General features: G+C 40.8%; 1 protein-coding gene across 3 annotated transcripts in view; it reads left to right on the forward strand.

Annotated features, from left to right (window-relative positions):
• TBC1D19 (TBC1 domain family member 19) overlaps positions 1-15,582 on the forward strand; it is a 294,506-nt gene that overhangs the window by 222,216 nt on the left and 56,708 nt on the right. For all 3 annotated transcript variants that reach the window (XM_073574712.1, XM_073574713.1, XM_073574714.1), the window contains exons 14-16: positions 10,801-10,885; positions 12,409-12,453; positions 13,798-13,830. In XM_073574712.1, the coding sequence (XP_073430813.1) occupies positions 10,801-10,885; positions 12,409-12,453; positions 13,798-13,830 (163 nt within the window). The remainder of the gene's footprint in view (positions 1-10,800; positions 10,886-12,408; positions 12,454-13,797; positions 13,831-15,582) is intronic.

Raw genomic sequence — 15,582 nt, forward strand, 5'->3', positions numbered from 1 at the left:
CTGTCCTCACATACAGCCAATATCCACAGGCCTCACCGGGTCAGCAGCCTCAGCACGTGGTCTTCAGGAAGGTAGCACACCTTCCTCCACACAGGCCTGCCGGGACCTTCCACATGGCCCAATCAGATCCATGTGCTCTCTCTCATGTGACCTACTCTGGTTACCTTATATGGTCCGTAGCCACGCCCAGCGGGTCACATGGCTATGACTTCATCACAGGTCCTTCAAGCATTTATACACATATCCTATATTATGACACTCTTAAACACACCCCTGGGTGGATTTGTAGATAGCTCTCGCTGACACAGTGTAACAACAGCTCGGCAGTGCCTCTGCTGATCAACACACATATTCAAGCTTCCATCCCAAGCCACCTACCTTGGGATACTTAACGGTCATTCAGCATCCTATACCCATTACCACAATGGATATGCCTGTAGGCCCGTCCTGGGACACCCACACAGCGCCCCCTAGTGGACATAGTGGTCACTGCACCACAAGACACCGAGACATAAAAAGCTAGACTGCAGTTTTCCAAAATCCTTATAGTAAAGCATCTTGTGGACAGTTGAGACCAATATAGAGATTTTTGGAAAAGCTAATCATTCTTCTGTTTGCTGAAAATGGAATGAGGCCTTCAAAAAAAGAAAATAATGGCTGCAGTCAAATAAGGTGGAGATGCAAAAATGTTTTGGAGTTGTTTGGCTGCCTTTGGCACTGGGTGTCTTGACTGTGTGCAAGGCATCATGAAATCTGAAGATTACAAAAAAATTTTAGTGTCCAGGGTTAGAAATCTGGGTTTGCGACCTAGTTCATGGGACTTCCATCAGTACAATGACCCCTAAGCACGCAGAAATTGATGGAACCAAAGCGCTGGAGAGTTCTGAAGTGGCCAGCAATGAATCCGGATCTAAATCCCATTAGCCACATGTGGAGAGATCTTAAAATTGCTGTTGGGAGAAGGCAAATATGAGAACTGGAGAAGTTTGCAATAGAAGAGTGGTCCAAAAGTTCCAGCTGAGAGGTGTAAAGGGGGTTTTACACTAAGCGATATCGCTAGCAATATCGCTAAAACGTCACTGGTTTTGTGACGTTATAGCGATATTGCTAGCGATATCGCTATGTGTGATACTTACCAGCGACCGGCTCCCCCGCTGTCCATCGCTGATCGCGCGAGAATGTCCGGCTCCATTTCTCGTCGGGTGCTTCCTGCTGAGACTTCCTGCTGTGACGTCCAGCGACGCGTGGAGGCGGGCGGGAGGACGCAGGATCGCTGTGTGTGAATGGTAAGTATCGTGCGCTGCGTCGCTGCTGAATCGCTGTGAGGTCTTTCTGTATGAAAGCTCACTAGCGATCATTTAGCGATGCACCAGCGATCCTGACCGGGTGGGATCGCTGGTCGGATCGCTGGTGCATCGCTAAATGTAAAAGGGCCTTAAGAAGCTTGTTGATGGTTATAGGAAGCGATTGAGTGCTGCTATATATTTCAAAGGGTGTGCAACCAAATATTAAGTTGAGGGAGCCAACAATTTTGTCCGGACCAGTGTTGTGGTTTTGTGTCAAATTATGTCCAATTTGCATTTTTTTTTCTGTTTTTTTTTTTTTTGTTGTAATACAAAGGAAATAAACATAAATGTATGATATAATTGCAGTAATTTTCTGGGAGACATTCTTTATTTTCTGGAACAATTTCAAGGGTGCCATCACTTTCGTCCATGACTGTATTTATACAGTATATAATATATATAATCGTACCTACCTCAAGAATCATTAGTTATTTTTACTGTGCAGTGAATGACATAAAAAACCCCAAAAAACAATAGTGCATCTGCCTTTTATTTTCACAATGTTTAGCGTTTTTTCAGTACATTTTTTGGTAACATGAATGTTGTCAATCAAAACTACAACTGTACTCGCAACAAAACAAGGACATAGAAAACCTATGTGCAAAGCAAAAATTCACCTGTTCACAAAGAAAAATGAAAGGTAAAATGAAGAAATTAAAAGGGTATGGTCAAAAACACACAGATTAGCCCCAAAAACGCACCCAAAATAAACGCAACAAAACCTGTTTTTTTGCCGCAGCTTCTTTCTTGCCAAGAATTCAGGTTTTGCTGCAGAAAAAAAAGCAGCAAAAATGCCCAGTGTGAAGTTACCCTTATTGTTTCAAAATAGTAAGCAATAGGAAATGAATACTCGGTGGGCACCAGCGCAATCGCAGCATCAGCCCATAAAATAACATTAAAGTATTATTCACACTGCTGGGTGCATGGTGCAATAAAAAAAAACATGGTGAAATTGTCGATTTTTTGGAAAAAAATGTAGAAAAATTATTCAATAAATTAAAAGTACAAATCATCCAAAAAAAAAAAAAAAAAAGCTTGCTAACACAAACGTATGGCTCACAGGATATATGAACACAAACATGATTTTTTTTCCATAATTTGCATGCAGTGTTCAGTAGGAGAATGTTGAGAATATGGTGATTGTAGTGCTCAACACCAAGCATAGTTGTGGTGGACACCGTGGGGGTCTTATCTGTTGTGCCCCTGGTGGGAAACACCACAGCATGTACACAGATGTTTCCCAACATCCTGCCAAAGCTCTGCGAGATATGCCGGATCCTTCACCTTTTCCCTATAAGCAGGGGGTTTGATCAGAGGGTGATTTGCATAATTGACTGGATTTTCTGATACTGTTGTCTGCACAAGCCATATTGTAATTGCTTGTGATATGTTTTTATATACCTATATGCCATATTTTCAAGGCACTGTTACACTGTTTAGGGGGAAGCTCTGTTGCGACTCAAACATTCCAGACGGAATATTCTTATTTTACTCACTTGTATAACTCCATTAATGCCACAGCACTTTACAGACGTCATTACTGTCTCCATTGAAGCTCATTAGTGATGAACGAGCATGCTCTGGGACTCACCGAGTGCTGAAAAAATACAGCTCTGGCAAAAATTGAGACCACCACATCAAAACCCGGTCATGGGCAGCCCATTCTCCGGACCTGAACCCCATTGAAAACCTGTGGAATATAATCAAGAGCATGATGGATAGTCCAAACCATCAAACAAAGAAGAGCTGCTTACATTTTTGCTCCAGAAGCAGTGTGAAAAACTGGTGGAAAGCATGCCAAGACGCATGAAAGCTGTTTTTAAAAATCATTATTATTCCACAAAATATTGATTTCTGAACTCTTCCTCAGTTAAAACATTAGTATTGTTGTTTCCAAATGATTATGAACTTGTTTTCTTTGCATTATTTGAGGTCTGAAAGCACTGTTGTTGTTTTTTTAATTTTGACCATTTTTCTTTGTCAGTAAAAAAAAAACTACAAAATTTATTGCTTGGAAATTTGGAGACCTGTTGTCAGAAGTTTGTAGACTAAAAGAACAATTTACATTTTACTCAAAAATATACCTATAAAGAGAAAAATCAGACAAACTGAACATTTGAAAAGTGGTCTCTTAATTTTTGCCAGAGCTGTATGTCCGAGTCCCCGCGGCTGCGTGACTCACTACTATTAGACAACCTCAATACATGCATGGATTGTCCAACAAAAAGGCCTTATCCGAATACGTTCGCTCATCACTAATGGTGATTATTTAAAAAACTGTAAAAAAAAAAAAAAAATACACTTAGCATGAAAACCTGATTTGAACAAAGAGTATTTTTTTCTGATGACATACACACGTGGTCAAAATTGTTGGTTCCCCCTTGTTTAATGACAGAAAAACACACAATGGCCACAGAAATAACTTTAATCTGACATAAGTAAAGAAAATCAATGAAAATGAACAAATGAAAGTCAGACATTGCTTTTCAACCATGCTTCCACAGAATTTAAAAAAAAAAGCCTGGACATACCGTACAGACCAAAAGTTTGGATACACCTTCTCATTCAGAAGTTTTCTTTATTTTCATGACTATGAAAATTGTAGATTCACTCTGAAGGCATCAAAACTATGAATTAACACATGTGGAATTATATAATTAACAAAAAAGTGTGAAACAACTGAAAACGTCTTATATTTTAGGTTCTTCAAAGTAGCCACCTTTTGCTTTGATTACTGTTTTGCACACTCTTGGCATTCTCTTGATGAGCTTCAAGAGGTAGTCACCGGAAATGGTCTTCCAACAGTCTTGAAGGAGTTCCCAGAGATGCTTTGCACTTGTTGGCCCTTTTGCCTTCACTCTGTGGTCCAGCTCACCCCAAACCATCTCGATTGGGTTCAGGTCTGGTGACTGTGGAGGCCAGGTCATCTGGCGTAGCACCCCATCACTCTCCTTCTTGGTCAAATAGCCCTTACACAGCCTGAAGGTGTGTTTGGGGTCATTATCCTGTTGAAAAATAAATGATGGTCCAACTAAACGCAAACCGGATGGAATAGCATGCCGCTGCAAGATGCTGTGGTAGCCATGCTTGTTCAGTATGCCTTCAATTTTGAATAAATCCCCAACAGTGTCACCAGCAAAGCACCCCCACACCATCACACCTCCTTCTCCATGCTTCACGGTGGGAACCAGGCATGTAGAGTCCATCCGTTCACCTTTTCTGCGTCGCACAAAGACACGGTGGTTTGAAACCAAAGATCTCAAATTTGGACTCATCAGACCAAAGCACAGATTTCCACTGTTCTAATGTCCATTCCTTGTGTTCTTTAGCAAAAACAAGTCTCTTATGCTTGTTGCCTGTCCTTAGCAGTGGTTTCCTAGCAGCTATATTACCATGAAGGCCTGCTGCACAAAGTCTCCTCTTAACAGTTGTTGTAGAGATGTATCTGCTGCTAGAACTCTGTGTGGCATTGACCTGGTATCTAATCTGAGCTGCTGTTAACCTGCGATTTCTGAGGCTGGTGACTCGGATGAACTTATCCTCTGCAGCAGAGGTGACTCTTGGTCTTCCTTTCCTGGGGCGGTCCTCATGTCAGCCAGTTTCTTTGTAGCGCTTAATGGTTTTTGCCACTGCACTTGGGGACACTTTCAAAGTTTTTTCCCAATTTTTCAGACTGACTGACCTTCATTTCTTAAAGTAATGATGGCCAATCGTTTTTCTTAGCTGCTTTTTTCTTGCCATAATACAAATTCTAACAGTCTATTCAGTAGGACTATCAGCTGTGTATCCACCAGACTTCTGCACAACACAACTGATGGTCCCAACCCCATTTATAAGGCAAGAAATCCCACTTATTAAACCTGACAGGGCACACCTGTGAAGTGAAAACCATTTCCGGTGGCTACCTCTTGAAGCTCATCAAGAGAATGCCAAGAGTGTGCAAAGCAGTAATCAAAGCAAAAGGTGGCTACTTTGAAGAACCTAGAATATAAGACATATTTTCAGTTGTTTCACACCTTTTTGTTAATTATATCATTCCACATGTGTTGATTCATAGATTTGATGCCTTCAGAGTGAATCTACAATTTTCATAGTCATGAAAATAAAGAAAACCTGTTGCATTTTTGGGTCCGTCCAACGGACTAAAAAAACGCATGCGCGCGCTTGCGCACGGAATGCGCCAAAATAACACATTACAGTCTATGGGAAATCGCATGCTTTTAAGAGTTAACATGGCTAGAAACTGTTTAAAACGCATGCGCCTAAAAAACGTAAACGCATGCAAAGCGCATGATGCGTTTTTTGCATGTGTTTTTATTGCGCACGAAGCGCAGCGCTAAAAAACGCTAATGTGAAAGTAGCCTTAGTAGAGGGACCACAGAAAGCAGATGGAAGGCAGATGTGAAACAAATGTTTTCTGGGGGTTTATTAATTTTTAACACATGAGAATAAGCCCTGAGTTTAATGGAATAGATCCACAAACATAACAAATTTGTAAATGGATCCATTTAAGGGAATCTGTCAGCAGTTTTTTCCTATGTAAACTGGCAGCAGAAGGATGTTGGGGCTGAGACCCTGATTCCAGCAATGTATCGCTTAGTTTATTGGGTGCAGCAGTTGTGATAGAATCAGTTTTCTCTGCTACAGATCTAGCAGAACTCTGAATGCTGAGCCCTGTATAACCCCGCCCACAGCACTGATTGGCCTATTTCCATGTACAATATATAGTGACAGAACACTGCTAGTCAGTGCTGGGGGCAGGTGGACTAGGAGGCACGAGACACCTAGTCCTGTAGTGATAATCTCTTGCTGATTATATTGCAAAGTGCAACCCATTAAGTATTACATCGCTGGAATTGGCGTTTCCGCCTCTTCATCATGCTGCTCTCAGAATACATAGCAAATAAAGCACTGGCATATTCCATTTAAGGTCTATAGATCTGTGTGCTTTAAAAAAATGGGCTGTACAGAAATAGATAAAATTAAATGTGCTCTAAATAGGCAGTGACTGGAGTCCTGAAAGAGAAAAATGTAGCTGATACTCCTACAAAGATATAGGGGCTGATTCATCAAAGTTTTTATGCTCTTGGCTCTTCTGGAAGTTGTGCAAAAATGTTGCAGCTTTGGCCGTTTTCACTCCAACTTAATCCCTTAGTGACCACCAATACGTCTTTTTACTGACCTTAGATATGAGACTAGCATACTCAGATGGGTGACAATCCTGGATCTGTCGGCTGTGCACAATAGCTGCTAATTTGCTGCTTCAGCCATAATCCGTGTTGGCACTGACTGTGGTAATTTAACCCTTTAAATGCTGCTGTCACTGTGTACAGCATTTAGACGGTTATCAGAGTGTGGGGGCTCCCTCTGTCACGTCATCGGAATCCTGAGATCTTGATCGTGTGGTCCTGCTGTTTGCCATGGCAATTCACAGCCGAATAATGGCCTTAATGTCTTCCAGCTATAGCGGCCTGTTCAAAATTTACAGTGCGTTGCAAAAGTATTCGGCCCCCTTCCTACATATCATGCTTCAAACATAAAGATACCAAATGTAAATTTTTCGTGAAGATTCAACAAGTGGAACACAATTGTGAAGTTGAACGAAATGTATTGGTTATTTTAAATTTTTGCAGAAATTTAAAAACTGAAAAGTGCGGCGTGCAATATTATTCAGCCCCTTTACATTCGGTGCAGCAAACTCATTCCAGAAGTTCATTGTGGATCTCTGAATGATCCAATGTTGTCCTAAATGACTAATAATGATAAATATAATCCACCTGTGTGTAATCAAGTCTCCGTATAAATGCACCTGCTCTCTGATAGTCTCAGGGTTCTCTTTGAAACACAGAGCATCATGAAGACCAAAGAACACAACAGGCAGGTCCGTGATACTGTTGTAGAGAAGTTTAAAGCTGGATTTGGATACAAAATGATTTCCAAAACTTAAAACATCCCAAGGAGCACTGTGCAAGTGATCATATTGAAATGTAAGGATTATCATACCGCTGCAAATCTACCAAGACCCGGCCGCCCCTCTAAACTTTCATCTCAAACAAGGAGAAGACTGATCAGAGATGCAGCCAAGAGGCCCATGATCACTCTGGATGAACTGCGGAGATCTTCAGCTGAGCTGGGACAGTCTGTCCACAGGACAACAATCAGTCGTACACTGAACAAATCTGGCCTTTATGGAAGAGTTGCAAGAAGAAAGCCATTTCTCAAAGATATCCATAAAAAGTGTTGTTTAACGTTTGCAACAAGCCACCTGGGAGACACACCAAACATGTGGAAGAAGGTGCTCTGGTCAGATGAATCCAAAATCAAACTTTTTGGCAACAATGCCAAACAATATGTTTGGTGTGAAGGCAACACACCTCATCACCCTGAACACACCATCCCCACTGTCAAACATGGTGGTGGCAGCATCATGATTTGGACCTGCTTTTCTTCAGCAGAGACAGGGAAGATAGTTAAAATTGATGGGAAGATGGATGGAGCCAAATACAGGACCATTCTTGAAGAAAACCTGTTGGAGTCTGCAAAAGACCTGAGACTGAGATTTGTCTTCCAACAAGACAATGATCCCAAACATAAAGCAAAATCTACAATGGAATGGTTCACAAATAAACGTATCCAGGTGTTAGAATGACCAAGTCAAAGTCCAGACCTGAATCCAATCGAGAATCTGTGGAAAGAGCTGAAAACTGCTGTTCACAAACGATCTCCATCAAACCTCACTGAGCTCGAGCTGTTTGCCAAGGAAGAATGGGCAAGAAATTCAGTCTCTCGATGTACAAAACTGATAGAGACATACCCCAAGTGACTTGCAGCTGTAATCACAGCAAAAGGTGGCGCAACAAAGTATTAAGTTAAAGGGGCCGAATAATATTGCACGCCCCACTTTTCAGTTTTTGAACTTCCACAAAAATTTAAAATAACCAATAAATTTCATTCAACTTCACAATTGTGTCCCACTTGTTGTTGATTCTTCACCAAAAATTTACATTTGGTATCTTTATGTTTGAAGAATATGTGGGAAAAGGTTGAAAAGTTCCAGGGGGCCGAATTCTTTCGCAAGGCACTGTAGATGGAAAAATACGCTTTTTCATTCCTGTCATGCCACTTTACATAAATTCCTGACAAGCATCTGAAGGGTTAATGAACTGCATGAAAGCAATTTTGAATACTTTGAGGGGCGCCGTTATTAAAATAGTATCACTTTTGGGGAGTTTCCAATGTGTAGGACCCCCAAAGTCAATTAAAAACTGAACAGGTTCCTTTAAAAAATGAAAAATGACTGCTACATTTTCAAACCTTGTAAAATGCTAACACAATAAAAGAACATTTTACAGATGGCTCTGATGTAAAGCAGAGATGAGGGAAATTTTATTTATTAAGGTTTGTGTGTGGTATGAATATCTGGATTAAAGGGATAACCATTCAAAGTTTGAAAATTGCAAAAAAAAATTTTTTTTTAAATTTTGTGATATTTTCATAAATAAATGCAAAACATATCAGCCTAAATTTTACCATTATCATAAAGTTTGGTGTGCCACGATAAAAGTTTCTCAAAAGCAAAGGGAAATGTTAAAGCGTTCTAGAGTTATTAGTACATAAAGTGGCACCTGTCAGATTTAAAAAAAAAAAAAAAAAATTTTGTCTAGTTACCAAGGGGTTTATGCAGCTCCTACAAAATGGCCAAGGCTGGGACTCGGCGTGGATATGGTAATAAACAAAAGAGGTAAGCACTACCGTAAGTATGCACACTACACCATTATATATGGTACCTGATATTGGGTTCGCCCTGGGTTTTAATTATGTTTTATAATGCACTTGTTCATAGTGTGTGCCAATAAAGTTGTTCACTTATTTTTCATATATTATGGTGTAGTGTGCATACTTATGGCAGTGCTTTCCTCTTTTGTTTATTACTTTATCCTTTATTACCGGTTTTGCACCTCCCTTTTTTTTTTTTTTTAATAATACATATAGGGCGCCCTATTCCTCATATATTGTCGGCGTGGATATGCCCGTTTGTCAAATTCAGTAAACCTGTCAGTGTTTCTTAACCCCTTAGTGACAGAGCCAATTTGGTACTTAATGACCGGGCCAATTTTTACAATTCTGACCACTGTCTCTTTATGAGGTTATAGCTCTGGAAAGCTTCAATGGATCCCACTGATTCTGAGATTTGTTCGTGACATATTGTACTTAATGTTATTGGTAAAATTTCTTCGATATGACTTGCGTTTATTTATGGGAAAAAAACAAAACAAAACAGAAATTTGGCAAAAATTTAGAAAATTTTGCAATTTTCAAACTTTTAATTTTTATGCTTAAATCAGAGAGATATGTCACACAAAACACTTAATAAATAACATTTCCCACACGTCTACTTTACATCAGCACAATTTTGAAAGCTTAATTTTTTTTTTCTTAGGACGTTATAAGGGTTAAAATTTGACCAGCGATTTCATATTTTTCCAACAAAATTTACAAAACCATTTTTTTTTTTAGGGACCACCTCACATTTGAAGTAAGTTGGGGTTCTATATGACAGAAAATACCTAAAAGTGACACCTTTCTAAAAACTTCACCCCTCAAGGTGTGCAAAACCACATTCATGAAGTTTATTAACCCTTCAGGTGCTTCACAAGAATTAAAGCAATGTGGAAGAAAAAAAAAATTAACATTTTACAAAAGGGAGGGAGCACCGTTTGACTTTTTGAACTCAAAATTGGCTGGAATCAATGGTGGCACAAGGTCGTGTTTGGAGACCCCCTGATATACCTAAACAATGGAAACCCCCAAATTCTAACTCCAACCCTAACCCTAACACACCTCTAACCCTAATCCCAACCCTAGCCGAGACCCTGGAGAAACTCTGACTCTGGGGGGCGCTCTATCCTTATTCCTCAGCGCCTTTAAAAAGCGGCGCTGTGGTTTAAGTACCCTTAACTGCCGCTGTTAAATGGCGTATCGGCAGTCATTAAGGGGTTAACTCAGAAATGGTGCTCCAGTCCCTGAATGGCGCAACTGCGCAGCATTGAAACCGATGTGCGCATTGTCAGCAGAGAATCTGGCCTCTTTTAAGGCTACTTTTTTTTTTTTTTTATACTAATGAAGCTGATTGCATTACAGAAATAATTGCTGCCACACAACCGGTTTTGTGGTCTCCTTTTGTAGGCCAGATCAGAAAACGCCACAATTTAGTCCTGAAAGCGACCAAATGGAACTGAAATAAATGCATAAAGCACGGGGTGAAATGAGGCATTCCTAGTGTGACTACAGGCAAAATATCTGTGCGCGAGGAACCTGGGCCTCTAATTATCTCACAACGCGCTACATCACATTAATGGCCAGTCTTATTAGAGCTGCTCGCATGCTTTATGAGCTGCATACAGATGAAGCTTTTACTTTTAAATGTTCTTGTGAAAGTCTTCCTCTTCCCCAGGTGCTGCTCTGCTTCTCCAGGGACACCTCTGTACTAGAACACTTTGCCTACAACAGTGCTTCTCCACCAAAGTCTTACATTCGAGGTAAGTTGCTTCTTCTTCACCATTACTTTCAAATTTTTCCCTGCTGAATGCCAAGAAATACTACAGTGTATTTTATGGAGTAAATGACAATAGAATCGTAGAGTTGGAAGGAATCTCCTGGGTCATCTGGTCCAACCCCCTGCTCAAAGCAGGATTCACTAAATCATCCCAGACAGATGTCTGTCCAGCCTCAGTTTGAAGACTTCCATTGAAGACCTCAGAATAGTTTGATTGTTACACCTGGTGATCAGTTGTGATAAATAATTGGGGTCCTGAGGTTAAATCCCACCAAGAATGACACAAGCCAGGAGTTAGCATTTTCTCCCCTGGTTTGTGTGGGTTTCCTCCGGGTTCTCCAGTTTCCTCCATCACTTCAAAGACCTAGAAAAAGGGCATTTGTGATCCCCAATGGGGACAGTGATGCTGATGTGTGTACAGTCCTGAAAACTGGCACTATATCAGCAAGTAAAATAAAGTTACAAAAATGTGTGTATCATGCACCACATTCTAGGAGTGCGGTATTGAGAGTAATGGCACACTAAAATGGCCACCCTCGTGGCATAAATCAGTAGACGTGAAGAAACTTTGCTCCGATCTTATAATATCTGACATTTTTTGTCTTCTGAAATGATCTTTCATTCACTCAGACATACTGAGAAGGAGACAGAGGCAGAGATACACATAAACATGGTGCTGCTGCTTCCTAGTAAGAGTTTTATCTCATCCAAGAACTTACGGTTTTTATTTTTTTATTATGCTTTGCTTATAGCGCTAACTTATTCCTCAGCGCTTTACAAACATTGTCATTGCTGTCTCCAATGGGGCTCACAATCTAAATTACCTATCAGTATGTCTTTGGAATGTGGGAGGATACCCACGCAAACACATAGAGAGCATACAAACTCCTTGCAGGACCCCAGCGCTGCAAGGCTGCAGTGCTAACCACGGAGCCACCGTGCTGCGCATAGAACTAAATTAATAGCTATACTACTCGTATACTCGTATAATATCTTCCATCCTGCGGCTTAGAAATAGGGGAGCAGGAACTCCTCTTCTCTTTGTGTTCAGTGTATGAGAGACATCATAGCAACTGACAAATATAGATGGAACCTGGAAAAGGGCAAATAGGTAAAATTCTACCTGTTGCTGCATTACCGAGAAATCAGCTTTTTAATTAATATGCAAATGAGGTGTTAAGTGCTCTGGATGTGGTGTAGCACTTCCCAAACCTCTGCCCCCTGAGGTGGTTTTCTGCCCATCACAAGATTCTTTTACTTGATTGATAGCTCTGTGATGTCAGAGGCAATGCAAGCAAAAATGTGTTTTAAGTCCCTTATTGTCACACCTGTCCATGGCCTGAGTACGGTACTTTTAAATGATTAAAGTCATACACATTCAGGATTTATGTCTTTCTTAGGCTTTTCTCAGTTGTTTAAAATAAGCACATAATTTGTACACACTCTTGTTTCTGCTCTCTATTCTGAACCCTCCCTCCTCAATCTTTTTTTTTTTTTTTTTTTCAGGAAAGCTTGGCCTGGAAGAATTTGCCGTTTTCTATCCACCAAATGGTATGTTGTGCTTTGTCTCCCTCTAGTGGTGAACAGGGAGACTGCACAAGTAATATAAACTGGATTGTTATAGCAAAAACTGTACAAAAGATCATTTTTGTAAATACTGCACAGCAATAAGGACATTTAGCACATCATTTCTCATCTTTATAATCTTCATTATACACATTTTCGCCATAAAGGTGGTTTAACGTTGTGTTCTGATTGTGCTTTTTGCCGTCTGCATATGATGTATGGAGGGGAAAAGAAGGATCCAGCATGCTGAATTTCCGACAGATGATTTTCTTGCTCTCCAGGGGATAAGTCGACACCACAGGAGTCTGATAGCAGCTCTCTCAGAGAACGCTGGAGCACTCATGTGCATGGATGACTGTGGAGAGAGCGGGGCTTAAATGGACCCTTTTTAGTGTATACTATAAAAGTATGATGCCTTAAAATGGTGAAGATCTGACTGGCCAGCCAAAGCCTCCCCTAACGCTCCCATACACATTAGATACTGACTTTTAAGGGGTTGTCCAGTGAAAACAAGCTACTACCTATCTATATCATTGGGGGTTCGACCACTGGGACCTGCACCAGTCGGCAAAACAAGGGTCAAAAAAACTGAAGTATCACATTGAGCATCCCCTTAGGGAGTGAATAAAGCATGTGCTCCAATCCAGCAGTTCAAAATGTCCCCATTCTGCCGATCGGTGCAGGTCCAGACCAGTCGGACTCCCATCGCTCAGCAATTCATCACTTATCCTGCGCGTAGGTGATAACTTCACCGGATCACCGGACAACCCTTTTAATCTAATTTGTATGGGGGTCCTTAGTGTTTAGACTACTATGAGTATTGGCTATTAGGCTACTAACAATCGTTATTCTATCGCTAGGATAGATCACCCATACGGTAGGACTGATCAGATGGATTAGGGGCAACGGTGTCCTCATTGTGAGGAGTGACAGCTTCTTCTTTTTTTTTTTTTATTAATGTCCATTTTAGTTACCAGATACAAATCTTTATAGGGGCTGGTACTCAAGTTTTCACATATAGAGCTCGACAGTGCAGCACATGTGAAGCGGTCCGTCTGCAGTGCCCCTGTACAGCCGGGTGACTGGTACGGCTACTGGGCATAATCACAGCAACCCCTTTAAACACAGAGAGCCCAGCGAGTCCCTAGGTGACTGGGATTATTGGCCCTTTCCATATGGCTGGGCCACTGGCCACAGTCCCAGATGTTTTACTACATGGGGAGATTACCCCTTACAATGGCAGGGATCACATCACACATCCGGACTTGTCAGCATTGCCATCACTCATTCCAGCTGAATGTTTATAAGGTATATTGTTCTGTTTTCTAGGTGTCATCCCTTTCCATGGATTCTCTATGTATGGTAAGTGTATTACTGAGCTTGTGCGTCTATTGTGACAATGTGCACGGGTCATTCTGTCGAAGGACGACTCACACCGGTATTCTGGATTTTTTTCTTAATAATCAGCCAATAAACTGTGATGTTCTGTTTGAGGAAGCAAGAAATCCTTCCAACTCCTCCAAATGGCAATCCTAAGGAGAACTGTTACTTTGTAATTATTTTTTTCCTTTCTATCGCTCTTAGGCTATTGTTCACACTTTGCGTTTTTGTTGCATTTTTTTTTCTGCAGGCAATATTTGCTCTCTTGGCAGTAAAGAGACTGCTTGCAAAAAGCCAATTTTGTTGCATATATGCTGCGTTTTTTTATTATCTCTTCTGCATGCTGAAAAAGTTTAGTTCCCCCCCAAGAAACGTGATGCAACCTCCTTAGCTTTTTGTGCTAAAACCTGATAACTCTTGAACTTACTCATTGCTTTCTATGTGTAAAAAATCACTGCAAAAAGTGACACCATTGTGTAGGTTGAAAAAAAGCCTTAGATCCATCAAGTTCTCCCTTTCTCCACCAATTATACATTTTGTCACTAAATTACCTATAACCCACAATGTTATGTATACTGAGGAATCTTGCAGCCCTTTTTAGAATGGATAATGTCAGCCATTACTACCTCTTGTGGTCGGCATTCCACATTCTGACCGCTCTAACTGTAAAGAACCCTTTCCTATTTAGCGGTCGGAATCGCCTTTCTTCCACCTGTAATGAGTGCCCCTGGTCCTAAGTGACATACTGCCGTTTGGAAAAACGTAGTAGTTTTCCAATTCAGTCAGGAATAAAAAAACAGTGTGTGTGCATGAGATTTCTGAAATCTCATAGCTTTTCTGGTACTGTAAAACGCAGTTTAAAATTTACATAAAAGCAGCAAAAACGTAACATGTGAACATAGCCTTACATCTGCCACCATTTATGACAAAATACAGTATTATGGAGAAACTAATGTAACCAGCAATGTACATGTTTGGGTGTCCTTACCGACCCCTATTCCTGCCCGGGCTGAACATGTTGTCCTCTGATGAAGTCAATGGCGGCCCTGAAGACTCCATCATCTATTAGGCTAAGCACCTGGTTAGCTAACATTTCAGTATTGTTCTCCGGGCAGGTCATGTGGATGCGAGAACCTTAGACTTTTTAAGCCCTTCCCAACACCACTGCTTTTGGAGGTGACTTATTAGGATTCTTTTCTTGCGTTGTTGCCTTCCAATGCTCATAACACCATTTTCTGTGGAAATAATAGAGTACCTTTTCCTGATTCCGTGTTTGGGCTTTTACCCTTTTTTCTCAGTCGGGCTTTGATTTTTATATACATTTTAGGGATTGTTCTTTGGCTTTCCTGCATTCGTTGTGCAGTAGTAATGGCATGTTAACTTTGTGAAAAGTACGATTACGCTGATCCCAAATTTATATGGGATGCGCTAAAATGCGGATTGCTGTTAATGGAATAGTGGGTGCAGATGGGCGCTTAAAGAAAAAAACAAACAAAAACCTTTGGAAATAAAAATGTGCCGTAGTCTGAGAACTTTTCCATCTTATCAGCAGTGAAGCTGAGCAAGAGCTTGTGGCAAGCTGTCATTTTTGTTGTGTAGTTAATATTTTTTTTAGCACTTTTTAGTCCTTTATCTTAGCAAACCGAGCAGTTTCTCGTTCCGGTCATTGTCACGTGTGAACATGACAATGATCAGCTGCCAAATTGGACACTGTCAGTTTGTCAGCAGATGCAG

Source organism: Dendrobates tinctorius, unplaced genomic scaffold (genome assembly GCF_039654945.1).
Source record: "Dendrobates tinctorius isolate UK_male_01 unplaced genomic scaffold, ASM3965494v1 ptg000039l, whole genome shotgun sequence".
Taxonomy (NCBI): domain Eukaryota; kingdom Metazoa; phylum Chordata; class Amphibia; order Anura; family Dendrobatidae; genus Dendrobates; species Dendrobates tinctorius.